This window comes from Monopterus albus, unplaced genomic scaffold (assembly GCF_001952655.1).
Source record: "Monopterus albus unplaced genomic scaffold, M_albus_1.0 scaffold12.1, whole genome shotgun sequence".
Taxonomy (NCBI): Eukaryota; Metazoa; Chordata; class Actinopteri; order Synbranchiformes; family Synbranchidae; genus Monopterus; species Monopterus albus.
Window position 1 is genome coordinate 1747850 of NW_018127892.1, and position 15727 is coordinate 1763576.

Below are 15727 nucleotides of genomic sequence, written 5' to 3' on the forward strand. Positions count from 1 at the left end.
AACATGAATTTTTAAATTTAACTGACCCCTTAAATTGTATCCCCCTTCCCTTTCATTAAATAGTTTTTGAATTCCACCAGGTAATATTTTAACAATTTAGACTGTATGAAAGCTCCATTGGTGTGATCCCTGTACCCCATCTTATGCACAATTCTTATCGCTCTTTTTTGTAATATATACAATGGTTGAAGTGAGCTTTTGTATGTGTTTCCCCAGTTTTCAACGCCATACTCTAAGTATGGTAAAATCAATGAAGAATACGGAATCCGTAGTGCTCTCCCAAAGAATCCGTAGTGCTCTCTAAAATATTACTGTGGAGCAGTAAGGAATTTCCTTTGAACTCACAGTCATAATTAGGCAGATCAAATACTTAATTTCTTTATAGTTGAATCATATTTAAAGTTCAAGAATATCCACTGTTAAAGATTTTTTTAAAAAGTTGAATAAATGCATGATAACATGTGGATGATAAATGCAAAATAATTGCGATTGTGGTGGCACAGTGGTGTGGTGGTTGGCACTGTCACCACACAGCAAGAAGGTTCTGGGTTTGAGCCCGGGCTGACCCGGAGAGTTCCCATGTTCTCCCTGTGCCTGTGTGGGTTCTCTTCAGGTACTCCAGCTTCCTCTCACAGTCCAAAGACATGCAGCTTAGGTTATTGGTGACTCTAAATTGCCAATAGGAGTGAGTGTGAGTGTATGCGTGGTTGTTTGTCGGCCCTGTGATAGACTGGTGACCTGTCCAGGCTGTACCCCGCTTCTATCCTGTGACCCTATTCAGGATTAAGTGATGATGGATAATTGTGATTATGAGTTTTCCCATAATCAAGCAGCCATAGCAAAAAGCAGTAAAGATATATTATTAAAACAAAAAATATCCAGCTGCAGTGATGTGCTAGTGCAACAGTTGTTTCAGTGTGAGGCTGAGTGTGCATCTCAAAACAGCAAGCCAACCATCTGCTGTGTGAGTGTGAGATGAGAGTATTGAGCCGAATATGGTCACCAGCAGCAGAGAGGTCAGCAGAAGGTGAGGACTAAAAGGACATACTGACCTGCAGAAGCCTCTTTCTAAGTGTGTGTCACTGCCACTGTCTGAAGGCATCCATCGTCTGATTAATCTTTGCCTCTCCATGGCAACAGTAGTGCGTTCTGAACAGGCCTCTGTTGGTGAACAGATGGTTTTTAGAAATCAACAGTATGGATGGAGATGATTTAGCACTATGTTTAGTCTCCCACACACAACTCTGCACTGGCAGGCCTGCTGCTGATTGCTTAATACAGTATGTCCACTTCTGATATTGTCAGCCTGAGGCTGTTTCTCCAGTGACATCTCAATATTTGCGTATGTATCAATTAACAGGATGGAGAATATACTGGATCTGTATTTGGTGGCACGCATAGGGTGTTTATGGAAGGTCTTGCATAACCATGGTCCACCCCCAGGTTGCTTTTTCACTTACAGTGGGTACGGAAAGTATTCAGACCCCCTTAAATTTTTCACTCTTTGTTATATTGCAGCCATATGCTAAAATCATTTAAGTTCATTTTTTCCTCATTAATGTACACACAGCACCCCATATTGACAGAAAAACACAGAATGTTTGACATTTTTGCAGATTTATTAAAAAAGAAAAACTGAAATATCACATGGTCATAAGTATTCAGACCCTTTGCTGTGACACTCGTATATTTAACTTAGGTGCTGTCCATTTCTTCTGATCATCCCAGAGATGGTTCTACACCTTCATTTGAGTCCAGCTGTGTTTGATTATACTGATTGGACGTGATTAGGAAAAGCCACACACCTGTCTATATAAGACCCTACAGCTCACAGTGCATGTCAGAGCAAATGAGAATCATGAGGTCAAAGGAACTGCCCGAAGAGCTCAGAGACAGAATTGTGGCAAGGCACAGATCTGGCCAAGGTTACAAAAAAATTTCTGCTGCACTTAAGGTTCCCAAGAGCACAGTGGCCTCCATAATCCATAAATGGAAGACATTTGGAACGACCAGACCCCTTCCTAGAGCTGGCCGTCCAGCCAAACTGAGCTATCGGGGGAGAAGAGCCTTGGTGAGAGAAGTACAGAAGAACCCAAAGATGACTGTGGCTGAGCTCCAGAGATGCAGTCGGGAGATGGGAGAAAGTTGTAGAAAGTCAAAGAAAGTCAACCATCACTGCAGCCCTCCACCAGTCGGGGCTTTAGGGCAGAGTGGCCCAACGGAAGCCTCTCCTCAGTGCAAGACACATGAAAGCCTGCATGGAGTTTGCTAAAAAACACCTGAAGGACTCCAAGATAGTGAGAAATAAGACTCTCTGGTCTGATGAGACCAAGACAGAACTTTTTGGCCTTAATTCTAAGCGGTATGTGTGGAGAAAACCAGGCACTGCTCATCACCTGTCCAATACAGTCCCAACAGTGAAGCATGGTGGTGGCAGCATCATGCTATGGGGGTGTTTTTCAGCTGCAGGGACAGGACGACTGGTTGCAATCGAGGGAAGGATGAATGCGGCCAAGTACAGGGATATCCTGGACGAAAACCTTCTCCAGAGTGCTCAGGACCTCAGACTGGGCCGAAGGTTCACCTTCCAACAAGACAATGGCCCTAAGCACACAGCTAAAATAACGGAGTGGCTTCCCAACAACTCCGTGACTGTTCTTGAATGGCCCAGCCAGAGCCCTGGCTTAAACCCAATTTAGCATCTCTGGAGAGACCTGAAAATGTCAACCAATGTTTACCATCCAACCTGACAGAACTGGAGAGGATCTGCAAGGAGGAATGGCAGAGTATCCCCAAATGCAGGTGTGAAAAACTTGTTGCATCATTCCTAAAAAGACTCATGGCTGTATTAGCTCCAAAGGGTGCTTCTACTAAATACTGAGCAAAGGGTCTGAATACTTATGACCATGTGATATTTCAGTTTTTCTTTTTTAATAAATCTGCAAAAATGTCAAAAATTCTGTGTTTTTCTGTCAATATGGGGTGCTGTGTGTACATTAATGAGGAAAAAAATGAACTTAAATGATTTTAGCATATGGCTGCAATATAACAAAGAGTGAAAAATTTAAGGGGGTCTGAATACTTTCCGTACCCACTGTATTTTGGCTGATTACCCTTTTCCCCAGGACTGTGTGGGTATATACAGACTGTTCTTGATTTATTGTTCACCCTAACAGCTTAACAACTTCTTTACATACAGAAGCCTGTCAAGCTTTGGATATTGAAGCAGTGTGCGTGGACTGCTGTACTTTAATAGCAGTCGTGTACTACATTAAAATCCAAATATTTATAAAATGCACAGACTGAAGAGCTTCTTGTATTCCTGATGATTCTGGGACTGCACCTGTGGTTCATTGCTGTATATATGAACTAAATATCAGTGTCCTGTTTCTCATCTGTCTGTTTGCCAGGGGTCAGACAGTGAGCTGAAGGTGGAAAAAGATGGGGTGTCGGACAGTGAGTCCAAGGTGGACTCAGGGGTCCCAGAGGTGCCAGTGCCTCCTGATGACACCCCCGAGGTTCTAAACAAGGCCCTTTCTGGACTCTCCTCAAGGTGAGTACTGTTCAAGGAGGAAATAACATGGCTGAGTTTTGTGTGCAGCAACGAAAGCTGGCTCTTTCCTGGGTGACTGTATAATGTACTTACAGATGTCAAACACCTGGCATCTAAGGGGCCACCCAGTGTTCTGTAATCTGAGTTGTTTAGTGAGTGACTACATGTTCTGTATGGGCAAGAGGCCAGTGTTTATTCAGATGTTGATCTCAGCACAGCTATACATGTGGAGGTGTCAAGATTAATCTGAAGTAATCCCTCTTTGCTCATAGTTTTATTGTTATTCCTGGTTGAAAATAATCAATGGCTCAAAATAATCAATATCAAAACGGTTGTATGTGTATGGGCACACTTAAAATGCTTAAAATGACACACTCCACACATAATGAATCACCATTACATACAGTATGTAAAGGATAATGCACATTGAGGTGTCCTGATATGTGAAAATAAGGGAATGGACATGTTTTAATGGCCACCTGGCCAGTCAGTCATTTTTCACTGTGTCTCAGATGATTTATTTAACTACCTTTTCCCCTCTGCTACTGATAACCTTTTGTCTTTTCTTCACCTTTTAGTTGACATTGAACAGAAGTATGTGTGTGTGTGTGTTTAATTCAGATGGAAGAACTGGTGGGTACGAGGGATCCTCACACTAGCCATGATCTCCTTCTTCTTCTTCATCATCTACCTGGGCCCCATGGTGCTTATGATGATTGTGAGTGCACACGACACTGATGCAGACAAGGGGAAGAGGTGTTATAGTTGACAAAAATCATGGCTTACAATGTAATATTTACACAATGCTGTCTTACGTAGTTCTTGTCAGAATAGCGTGATGCTCCTTTAATTTGTAATGAATCTCGCCTGTAGCAATCAACAGGTGCTGGCAATAGAGAAATCATAATTGTTCTCTGTAGCACCTTCTGTGCAGTTGAACTTTTAAAGTAGTAATCTAATGGATTAATGGGATCTCGACTCTCTAGTAACATGCTGCTGTCATCTGGGAATTCACTCAAAATAGGGCCGTCAGCCATTTTTGTGTCAGTAGGACAGCAGGTCATAGGACACACACTCTCACACTCACAGAGTTCTCTGATGCTGCAGTACTCCCTGGTGATCCGGCATTTCTCTGTGCAGGTCCTGTGTGTTCAGATCAAGTGCTTCCATGAAATCATCACCATTGGCTACAGTGTGTACCACTCCTACCACCTGCCCTGGTTCAGGACGTTGAGCTGGTGAGCACCTACTGATACAGTGCACACACAGTCACACACTTTAGTAGACAGGTGTCATAAATGCCACAAATTTCCTTGTTTGCTTCTTTTTTATTGGGTTGCATCATGTTCTATTTTGTTGCAGACGCCCTGAGGTTTGTTTTTTCAACAGGTTTAAATTGAGTAGATTGTAGATTACTAAACCAATCAGCAAATGTAAAAATACAGCAAGCTGTCAGTGCTGTTTTATTTTTTTAGCAATAGTGGTGCATAATTTAGTGCGGGGGTTTTTGGATTGTGACAGCATTCCCTACCCCCTGCCGAGGAGGCGTGTCAAACTCTGCTGCAGTGTCCTAACATTCACTGTGCCATGTTCTTGGAAAATCTCCTGAAAAGTCAAGATGCCATGTGCAGTTAAGTGGCAAAATATTTGGGCTTCTAACACTGACCATACAGAGAAGTGAGAGATGATTTCGAATCAAAGATTTCCACTGTGAAATCCCTGTATCTTTATTCCAAATGCAGCCGCAGGCAAGCTGAATGCTTAGTCTGTGTAGCTACTGCCATAAATGCTGTGAGATGTCTACATTTGCTCCAACCCTCTGTCCCACAGGTACTTCCTGCTGTGTGTGAATTACTTCTTCTATGGAGAGACAGTGACAGATTACTTCTTCACACTGGTACAAAGAGAGGAGCCACTTCGCATCCTCAGCAAATACCACCGTTTTATCTCCTTTGCCCTCTACCTCACAGGTACACACATTGAGACTTGATTTGGAAGCGAAACCTATAAAGATCGGTTCTCATAAATGTGGGTGGAAGGGATTCATTTAACTAGAATATACGTATACCTGCAATGTAAACTTGAGTTTTCGAACTTGTCTGTTTATTCTGTAGATCATCATTATGCCAGTGGGCCACAGCAGTGTACAGTATATTTTATCAGGTTGTTCAGCACTGACTCATGTTCCACATTATCCTCTAGTATAGTACGTTTTATGGGGCAAATGGAAGAAGTAGTCAAATGTAGGATACCACAAACCCAATACATTGAAAACATTTGCTTAACACCAGACAAACAGGTTCTCTAATGGCTACTTTCTACTAGAAAGTGGTAAAAGGTTTATTGTGGCCTAATCCAAGTTTGCCACGGGCTAAACTAGTAGTTAGTGAATGTCCTCAACCATTTATAGTTTGTCAAATGATACCGTTAAATTTAAGTGTAAGGGTGATTTCACACAGCAAAGACCCTGCATTTAATGAGTGAGTCTGCTGTTTAGACTGTCATGTGATCATTAAATTGATTCCAAAAGACAAATTGGCATCAGCATCTCTCAGGATTGTCTCAGCAGATGACTGTGAATGATTAATTAGGGCTTTCAGAAGGGAAATATAAATAAATGTACAGTCCAAAATACTGTATGTTTGTTGAGGATTTATGGAACGTTTTTAGAAAATCAGTATCAACAATTTAGAATATCAGTCTTGATGATTTTGTGGTTCTGGTTAGATTCTTCAGAGCGGGTTATTTCAGGGCCCATGCTAACTGAAGAAGTCCCATTTCCTGTACTGCAGCTTGTCAGGTAGTAATTCACTGCCACCAGCTGCTAAACAGGATGTGATGAGGAAGGAAACACCCTGATGCTGCCTGCCTCTTGCCTGCTTGACTGAAACTCAAACTGAATAGCCTACATTTCTGGTGCCAGGAAACACTACAACCATACATGTATATGCTATTTTTTGACAGTGTATAGACATTACATTTACCCTGGAGAAGAATAAGTGTCAATCTGAAACCTTCAGTAAGCCAGCTGCAGTATGTCTGCTTTGACCTTTGTCTTCCTGTTAAAGCACAGTGTTTAGTTAATTCTACATTAGCCTCTGCACATTAACACTTTGTCTGAAATAGGTCAGCCTAAATTTATTCAGTTTGACCAAAGATTCTGCTTTAATTGCTCTCCTTCTTCTTACAGACACCACTGTTGTCATTATGCTCCTATTAGGTTGTTTCATTATATTTTTGTCTTGTTGTTGCAGGTTTCTGCATGTTTGTGCTGAGTTTGGTTAAGAAACATTACCGCCTTCAGTTTTATATGGTAAGTAGTTGCCTGCCACCTCCTGGCCACTAGCCTCAAGGCTGCTGGGATATTGATGAGGCTAGCTAAAACACAGGCCCTCATTAAAATGAGAAGAGGGCCAGAGGGCCATTTTAATAAGAGCATATAGCACACAGTAAATCCCAACTATGTGTAGTTTGTCATATTAACCAGAAAACCTAGAGTCAGCAGTAACTATACAGAAATATTTTCAATGGGTAACTCAATCAGTAACCAACCATGCAACAGCACATCCATTTAGTGTCATAAGAACAGGGTTTTCCCTACCATTGACAGGGTTTTTGCAGAAGTGCCCAAGCTGAATGAATGTAAAAACAACAGTGAGTTATATGCAATGGAAAGAAAATGGAGGGGACTTAATATCAAAATGAAAACTGCAACAGGAATGGCCTGACAAGAATTTTCAACATTTCAAATCTGGTCATATTTTATTTGTTGCCACCAGTTTTGTCCTGAAATAAGAACGTCACTGTGCTGTCACTGTTCCTTGTTAATCTTAGGTGAAGTCAGTTCACATCAGTTTCAGGTCAATTTCCTGAAGAAATTCACCACTACGAAATCATTTGTCACAGAACATGTTTCTTTATGTTCATTCTGTTCAGAGATGGTCAGAATAAAGGCTCTGTCATTATCATCATAAATATATTTTGGAGTGAAAGCAAATCAGAAGTGTCCTTATTAAACATGCACGGTTAATCTTGTCTCCACAGTTTGGTTGGACCCATGTCACACTGTTGATTGTGGTGACTCAGTCTCACCTTATCATTCACAACCTGTTTGAAGGGATGATCTGGTACGTAAACACTCCCTTTATCTCCTTTAATACTTTGCACAGCCTACCTAATCTGCAGCTCATTTTCTCAGATAATGGCTACTCCACAAGTAAAGTCACATTCCTTTGAAATCAGTTATGATCTATTTCATGTTAATTTGTCCTTTTAGATTTGCTTTACCACACATAAAACATATGTTTGTGCCGTCTCATATATCACTAACATAAACTTGTATTTTTCTAATAGGTTCATTGTGCCAATTTCCTGTGTGATCTGTAATGACATTATGGCCTACATGTTTGGCTTTTTCTTCGGCCGCACCCCTCTTATCAAGGTTGGTTGTCGTATTTGTAGCTGCATAAATGTTTAATGCTATTTCAGATGTTAGTTTTCTGGTAAATTGCAACCAGTATGTATAGATTATTCTCCTCATTAGCCTTTGTTTAGAATGACAGAAGAAGTTACTATTGTGTCTAAGAGGTTATAGTTAAAGGTCAACTGAGTTAAATGGTCATATATCATCCACATGTTGAATTTTTTCATCACAGCTGTCTCCTAAAAAGACATGGGAGGGTTTCATCGGTGGATTCTTCGCCACCATTGTGTTTGGCATCATGGTAAGATATGATTTTCATTTGACCACATGCCTTTATAGAGAATCATAGAGCGAGAGAGTACCTTTTTGTATGCTCTTGTTAACACACCATTGTTGACAGTATCAAAGCATTTGTTATGTTGAGATATGTGCCCGTGTGGCTTGGTGAATATAGTAAGTATACCCTGTAAGTACTTTCACACAATATGTTTTATGAAGCCTAAAAACAATTTGGGAAAAAATGTTATAAGGAAAGATTTGGTAAATACAATGTCAATGATACTATTGACTTTACAAAGTTAGCTACATCTGCAGCCACCTATGAGCTACTTTAGATGTGTCTTAATTTATGTGAGTTACTCTTCATTGAACACATACAGACAGGTGACAAGAATGAAAACCCAACATAAATGATCTCAGCGAGCTGCAGGGCCTCCATGTATCACCAGAACAGTTTCAGTTCTGCTTGAATAAATGTAAAGTAAATAACTGAATGAAAGCATAATACAGTCAGCATCAATGATGCATCCATCTCTGAAGAACCCTGATGAAGTCAGCAGTGTTCAATAAACCTCAAACATGTGATGGCTCCTCCAGAGCCATGTAAGGCAACCAGCAGCTTTCACAGGCCGATTAGTTCCCACCATAACAAGTAAATTATCGTTGACATGTAAAGTCATGTAATGGTAATGATGTGACATCTCCTTGCTCTCCTCCCAGCTCTCCTATGTGATGGCTGGCTGCCGCTACTTTGTGTGTCCGGTGGAGTTTAACAATGACTCCAACAGTTTCCAGGTGGACTGTGAGCCGTCTGACCTTTTCCAGCTCCAGGACTATGCCCTTCCCAGTGTCCTGGAGTCTGCCACCGGATGGGTAAGACTTCACCTCCCTCATCAATCTGACTGGATCTCTTTGGATTGTGCAGTGATGTAAATGTGATTTGGAGGAACCGATCATTAAAACACTGGCTGAGTGTTGTTCACTGCTGGCCTCTATGCAGTGTGGGTATTTAAATCTGGCCCTTCCTTGTCTCCACAGACCACAGTGCGTCTCTACCCATTCCAGATCCACAGCATCGCTCTGTCCACGTTCGCCTCCATTGTGGGACCCTTTGGTGGCTTCTTTGCCAGCGGCTTCAAGAGAGCCTTCAAGATCAAGGTAGGAATGAAGGACACCATGATGACTCAGCACTGTATATGCTGTAAGCTGAGGTTACCCCAGTACCAAATTGACATACATGCAGATCCATTGTGCTTTCAGTCTGCAGCAACTGCTGCTGTCTGTTCTCCTGTTCATATTTACATTGTCTCTTGGTGTGTCCTGCTCAAAATTAGGCAGCTATATAGTGTCACATGCCTGTAGGATATAGTGTCTATTGTGCTTGATTACATTAAAAATCTTCTTTTTACTGTTAATGTCTTTTAATAAAGTTTTTCCTCAATACAGTGTGTGTACAGGCACAGTCCAAGCATGTGTACTGCTTGTTTCCTCAGGATTTTGCCAACACCATCCCAGGTCACGGTGGCATTATGGACAGATTTGACTGCCAGTACCTCATGGCCACTTTCGTTAATGTATACATTGCTAGCTTCATCAGGTAAACTCAAAACACCACTGTCAATGTCATGACAAATTGTGATGCTTAAATATAGTGAATTTGACCTTTGCTTTGTGCAGCTTACTGTCAGATTTAGTTTCCAAAAGATGAATTGTTATAACTAACTCATTAAGGTAGCACCAACACTGGGTAAAAATGTAATTTGTCCAATAGCATTTGCTATTCTTAAGTGCTTATTTGCAAATGTTAGCATGCTAACTTGCTTAACTAAAATGTTGACTGTGGTGACATTTTCCTGATAAACACCAGGTGATGTTAGCATTTCCTATAGCACCGCTGTTCCTAAGGACAGCCTCACAGAGCTGCTAGTGTGGCATTGAACGGCTCTGTGTCACAAATAAACAGAAGAAAGCTTTTCATTTCAAGACAACCAACCTTAACTTTGGCAGGTGAAATTACAATTATCACTGGCACGTTTTAGTGGCCATAGCTAGCTAACTAGCTAACTAACATTAATTGCTGAGTCTCTGGGTAACATTTTAGTGCCTCTTGGCTGATATGAAAATGAGACCCCTGTAGAAGAATCTCAGGAAATATGTATTTGACTGCTACACACGAGATCATGCTAAACCAGTGCTGTGCTAATAAGACATCCAGCTGAAGTACCAGGTATTACAAGCTAGTTAGTTAGCCTGATAAGAGAAAAATGTTTGATGAGAGTGTTGCATGCTGGAATATGGTAACAATCAATGACATGTCCACTGCTCACACCTCTCTGGCTTCTCTCAGGGGCCCCAACCCCAGCAAGGTGATCCAGCAGCTCCTGGCCCTCCGTGTTGATCAGCAGCTCCACATCTTCAACTCCCTGAAGGCTCACCTGACAGAGAAGGGCCTGCTGCCAGCACTGGAGGAGGCTGCTGCTTAGAGCCAGCTGCACCCACACCGGATCACCCTGAGAGGGAGACCAGGGAGGAGGGCAGCACCCGGGGGCTCTGTGTACCACTGGAGCTCATGGAGACTGACTGGGCTTTGTGTGAGCATGTACACATCTGTGAAACAAAAAAACAACTGAGAAAACCATAAAAAACATCAGCCTTGGGTCATTCCATTTCATTTGGATATGAGAATTGTGCATGTTTGTGTTCATACAGTTTGTCTTTTTGACACCAGTGTTTTCAGGTTCAGGTAGTAAATTTACTAAACTGTTACACATTTCCATCGTAGCCAACTTGTATCTATTGACACTGTTGAACAAACTGTCGGTCAGCTGTACATTTCAGGATCTCCTCTATATACTGACTAATGTGTGACAATATTTTATTGTACTTTAGTTCTGTTTTAATGCACTCATCTCAATCCTGTTCACTGTATTGTTAGTGTATCTGCACCCCCCAAATTTAAGTTTTAATTATCTTTGTTGTGATTTTCTATTTATACAGAGATGGTTTTTATATTTGGTATGTTTTATTATATCTTAATATCATGTCTGTGTTTTTTTTTTTTATTCAGACTGAATTCATATTTACCATCTGCTACATGTGTTTGTGTGTCTTTTTCCTATGTTTACTGCCATTCATCATTTCACAGCCTGTCATGCTTGGCCAAATCACCAACCTTACATTATCATGTTATGTGGAATAATATAGGAAGAACAACTTAAGGATAATTGAATCTGGCAAATGCAGAATCTGCTCTGTGAGTTGGATAGCTCCAACTTTAGCTGGTTTTGTGCACCAAGGAGCGGTTTGTTCTGTGCTAAGTGGTGTTTTATTATGAGTCAGTAAATCTCTCCCCAGCACCCCTTTCAGCATAACAGACAGCATTCCCACGACCTAGATGCTATTTCACGGTAAAACAAGAAAGAGTCAGTGATGGGACACAATCTATTTTATTTTTTTATTGCCTCATTTTGTGTCCTTGTCTTTTGTCTGTAGCAGGTCACAAGCCGCTGCATGCTTAGGAAGGTGTCAGGGTTGCATTATTGCTTGTATTTGTGACACTGGGATGGGTAAGGCACAGTGATGGTTTCTTCACTGCCACAGCATCTGTGTGCTGTAACCTCGCCATGTTCACAGCTTCAGGTCAGAAACCCAGAATGTGGCCATCACTGGTCAATTCAACCTGCTGCGTGGGACATTTGCTATAAAGTGACCACGTGTGTTCTCTTGCACCTGATGTTTAAGTTGGATTTTGCCAGTACAGTCAGCTACTGTATACACATCAGTGTTCATTTAGAGAGGTTTTACAGTAGGATTCACTGATATCTATGTCACTGGCCAATGTGTTTGATTTGCTGGTAAAATATAAAAGTTATAACTTCTTTAATGTTGAGTTCATTTCTGTTTTTCAAGCTTTCTTATCAAATTTCAGCTGCAATCTGTAATTATATTGGCAGACGTTAAAGGTGCATTATGCAGATTTTTCTGATGTGACTGAACGAGTACTAGCAGACTGTGAAACACTTGTGTAACGTGTTCTGTGGCACTGAAGGAGTTTTCTAAAGTCTGTAAAATGACCCTGGTGATGTCACAGTGATGTCATTTTAGTTATCTTGATCCGAGACTTGAAGAGCACACGTTCTAGTGGAAAAAATGGGGAATATCAGCACTGAGTTAGAGAGGGTCTAATGAAAGACTGTTGAGATGCATTATGAGAAGTGTAGTTTGTGCTAAAAGGTGGGTTATTTCAGCCTTTGCTGAATAAATTTGAATGATTTTTTTTTCTTGCATTGCTTCCTGTATGTCTCCCAACTCTATCGTAGTGCAAAGCTAATGTGCTGGATTATTCCTTTAAACCTGCCAGTTCCACAGTCACAACCTTTCTTGCTACATGCTTTAATGTTTTTTTTTTTTTTTTTACTTGGGCCATGAACTCCATTTGAACCGAGGCCAGCTGAGGTATTGATAAATTACAATATGCAGCAAATTCATATAGATTTTAAGACTTAATGTTGGCATTGCCAAGTGTTAATGTAACCCAGGCAGAACTGTTGATGTATTCTCTGTCATGGGACACAACAGCAATATGAACATACATAACAGTAGTCAGTGTAGCAAGGTTGTAAAGGTCAGTATCTAAGTGTGTTAATCTTAAAAAAACATCTTGTGAACATGCTTTCATCTGTGTAAATTACTGCGTCACCTAATCTGTGATTTTGGAAATAGTTTGCCACCTTAACCTTGTTCTCATCAGATTTTGTCCTTAAAAATGTTTACTTAGACAAGTGACTCACTTTTTTATAACCCAGAATTAGCTTTTGCTTCACAATAACAGTCAAATTATTAGTATTTATTTAAATACTTTGTCAATGGAATGACCCATTGCACAAACCAAGGGTGGCTTTACATTGTACTTTGCATTTAAATATCACCACATTTGTTATTTTTTATTGTCATTCCACTCACACCTTTGGTTTGACTTGTGTGATATCTAACCTGTCTTAACTTTTTATAGATTTATTTTATTTAAGCAAGACACTACTTTGTACATTTAAGATGTTTGCAAACATGTTCAGTGTTCTTAATTTTGGCTAGAGGAATATTTAAAGTATTATTATTGCTATGTTGAAAAACCTATTGAGATATCAGAAAAGTACTTTCTCTTCCTTTTCTTGCTATGACCTTAATGCAGTTGGATGTTTTCTAGGCTCCTCTCTGGTAGCTGTTGTGTGCTGACTTCTGTGTCACAGTGCACGTTTAAGCTGTGTTGCTTTCGTCTCTTCCTGAGCAGACAGGAAGTCTCCAGAAAGACTTGTGTCTCAGTAGTCATATCTTAGATTTCTCTGGCTTCATCACCTCTGTGGTGGTTTGTTGTTTGAGGTTTTAGCCCCACAGCTCTGTACTGCCATTTCTCTGGTGTTCCAGATGGCCACCAGAGAGAGCTGCAGCTCCCACTGATGCTGCATCTAAGCAGAAAGGTTTGACCACTTGTTACTGCTATTTGATACATTCCACTGCCCCTAAACATGAGATGTACTCATGGGGAAGTAGAATGTAAAGGGTGTGATATAACTATCTGAGGTGTTTTCTCGCTCTCTCTCTCTCTCTCTCTCTCCTTTCTTTTTCATGTGACCCAGAAAACCCTCTGTGCCATTTCTGAGTCCTGCCCAGCCAGGACCATCTAAAAGGAGTGTTTGAGAGTTGTGACTGTGCCACATAGTGTAGGTTTCCCTTTGTGGACATTTTATTATGTGGTTATAGATTCTCTTATAAAGCTAAATGATTTCAATATATTATTCTTAAACCGTGCAATGGTTTGTTTTGAGTTGTGCATTTATTTTGAGAAAACTTGTACTCTGATGCTGAAATGTGCTTCGCCTTGGTTCAGATAAAATTAAAGTTTAAAAAAATCATGTGGTTTGCTGGGTATGACTGCTTTCTTCCCTCTTGGTGTTCTTCCCTATTTTGAAATAGCTATGCCTGACACTGCATCTAACGACTTAGTGGTTCATCTCTTTACTGATACAGAAACATTTCAGTCAGGGTAATCCACAGTCAGTAGTAGATGTCTCAAGCTTTGATGTTAAAAGAGACTTATGTGAATTCTGCCTCCTGAAGCCTCTTGTCTCATGCCGCCAGTGCTGTGAAACAACATCCTTACGGAAGGAGTCAAACCAAGAAAACAAAACCATTTCCTCTAACCAGACACCCCTCCTTATAGTGCCACACCATTAGTCACTTGAAAACTCCCCACTACATGAAAACCCTGGAGAGCTTTTAGTGAATAAGTCTGCAAGCCATTTACACAGCACTGTATCAGAACAAGTGTGAACATGGAACTAAAGGCACCATGGGGGGATGTGTTTTGAAGGGCTGAAAAGAAGAAGAAAGATTAAAACACAGGAAGCAGGAAGTGTGTTCTGTGATATCATACCAGTCATCATCAGTTTGTGTGCGTGCGTATTTGTATGTGTGTGTGTGTGTGTGTGTGTGTGTGTGTGTGCATGCTCCGGTAGAGTGTAGGTGTGAAATCAACCGGTGACCTGTACTATGAGTTAAGGACAATGTCTCTGAAACTACCTCGCAACTGGGACTTCAGCACATTCAAGGCTGAGATAGGTAAGCCAGTGACTGCGTTGTGTTCACTGTCAGCACTGTTGATGCAGTGCTTTCAAATTTCGCATTCTCGGGGACAGTTTGGACATGTACTGTAGCTGATGTCATCTGAGGGATAACATCTGACAACTGGATATAAACCGAAAAAAACCTACATAGCAGGCAGTGTAATATTTGTAATGTTTTCTTGTTTTTTTCGTTGCATATATTCATTGTATAGTCGACTGTATACAGTATAACTGAGGTGCCATCACAACAGTACAATTCTTTTCTGTAAAACAAATGAACCTGATGATAATTACTGGCTGCTCTACACCTTGTTTTCTCTGCTTGGGTTTTGAAGCACACCGCTGGTTGTTTGTTATGTGGTAATAATAACCAGACACAAATCACTGTTACCTAATGTAGAATGAACTGCAAATTGCTCTGATACAGAGTAGCTTGACATTCATAATGTTTAACATGCTTTTCTTAAGCCACTCAAAAGTAATTCCCAGTGGCTTAAATAAGACATTGACAAACGTTTGTGTATATGTGTTTGCATTCAAAACTATGTGCAATTATGTATTTAATGTTACTGTACAGCAGGTTGAAACTTTAATACCCTGCTTACCAGTGTAGGGTGCAATCTGTGCAAAAACATGCCCTGTTTCCTCTCAAGCTCAGATGACATAACGGTTGCAGCAGTCTTATAAAAGAGCCTGCAGGGCATTTATTTTAAATGCTTCTTTTTGGCTGAATATCAGTCAATATTATTATCATGCTCATATGAAATTATGATTTACAATGATGGTGCACACCCCCCACCCCCCATTACTCTTTTACCTTAAGATGTTTTGTGGACCATGACAGATTGTAGG

At 40.7% G+C, this 15727-nt stretch overlaps 2 protein-coding genes across 2 annotated transcripts in view; both read left to right on the top strand.

Moving 5' to 3' along the window:
* The window catches only part of cds2 (CDP-diacylglycerol synthase (phosphatidate cytidylyltransferase) 2), a 17589-nt gene extending 3425 nt beyond the window's left edge, over positions 1-14164 (top strand). The window contains exons 2-13 of the mRNA XM_020590597.1: positions 3411-3553; positions 4175-4271; positions 4694-4791; positions 5384-5523; positions 6808-6866; positions 7598-7680; positions 7907-7994; positions 8209-8277; positions 8976-9128; positions 9294-9413; positions 9749-9852; positions 10603-14164. Of these exons, the coding sequence (XP_020446253.1) occupies positions 3411-3553; positions 4175-4271; positions 4694-4791; positions 5384-5523; positions 6808-6866; positions 7598-7680; positions 7907-7994; positions 8209-8277; positions 8976-9128; positions 9294-9413; positions 9749-9852; positions 10603-10738 (1290 nt within the window). The 3' untranslated portion in view covers positions 10739-14164. The remainder of the gene's footprint in view (positions 1-3410; positions 3554-4174; positions 4272-4693; positions 4792-5383; positions 5524-6807; positions 6867-7597; positions 7681-7906; positions 7995-8208; positions 8278-8975; positions 9129-9293; positions 9414-9748; positions 9853-10602) is intronic.
* A 393-nt stretch (positions 14165-14557) lies between these two features.
* arhgap25 (Rho GTPase activating protein 25) overlaps positions 14558-15727 on the top strand; it is a 14101-nt gene continuing 12931 nt past the window's right edge. Inside the window, exon 1 of the mRNA XM_020590404.1 lies at positions 14558-14870. Within this exon, the coding sequence (XP_020446060.1) occupies positions 14816-14870 (55 nt within the window). The 5' untranslated portion in view covers positions 14558-14815. The remainder of the gene's footprint in view (positions 14871-15727) is intronic.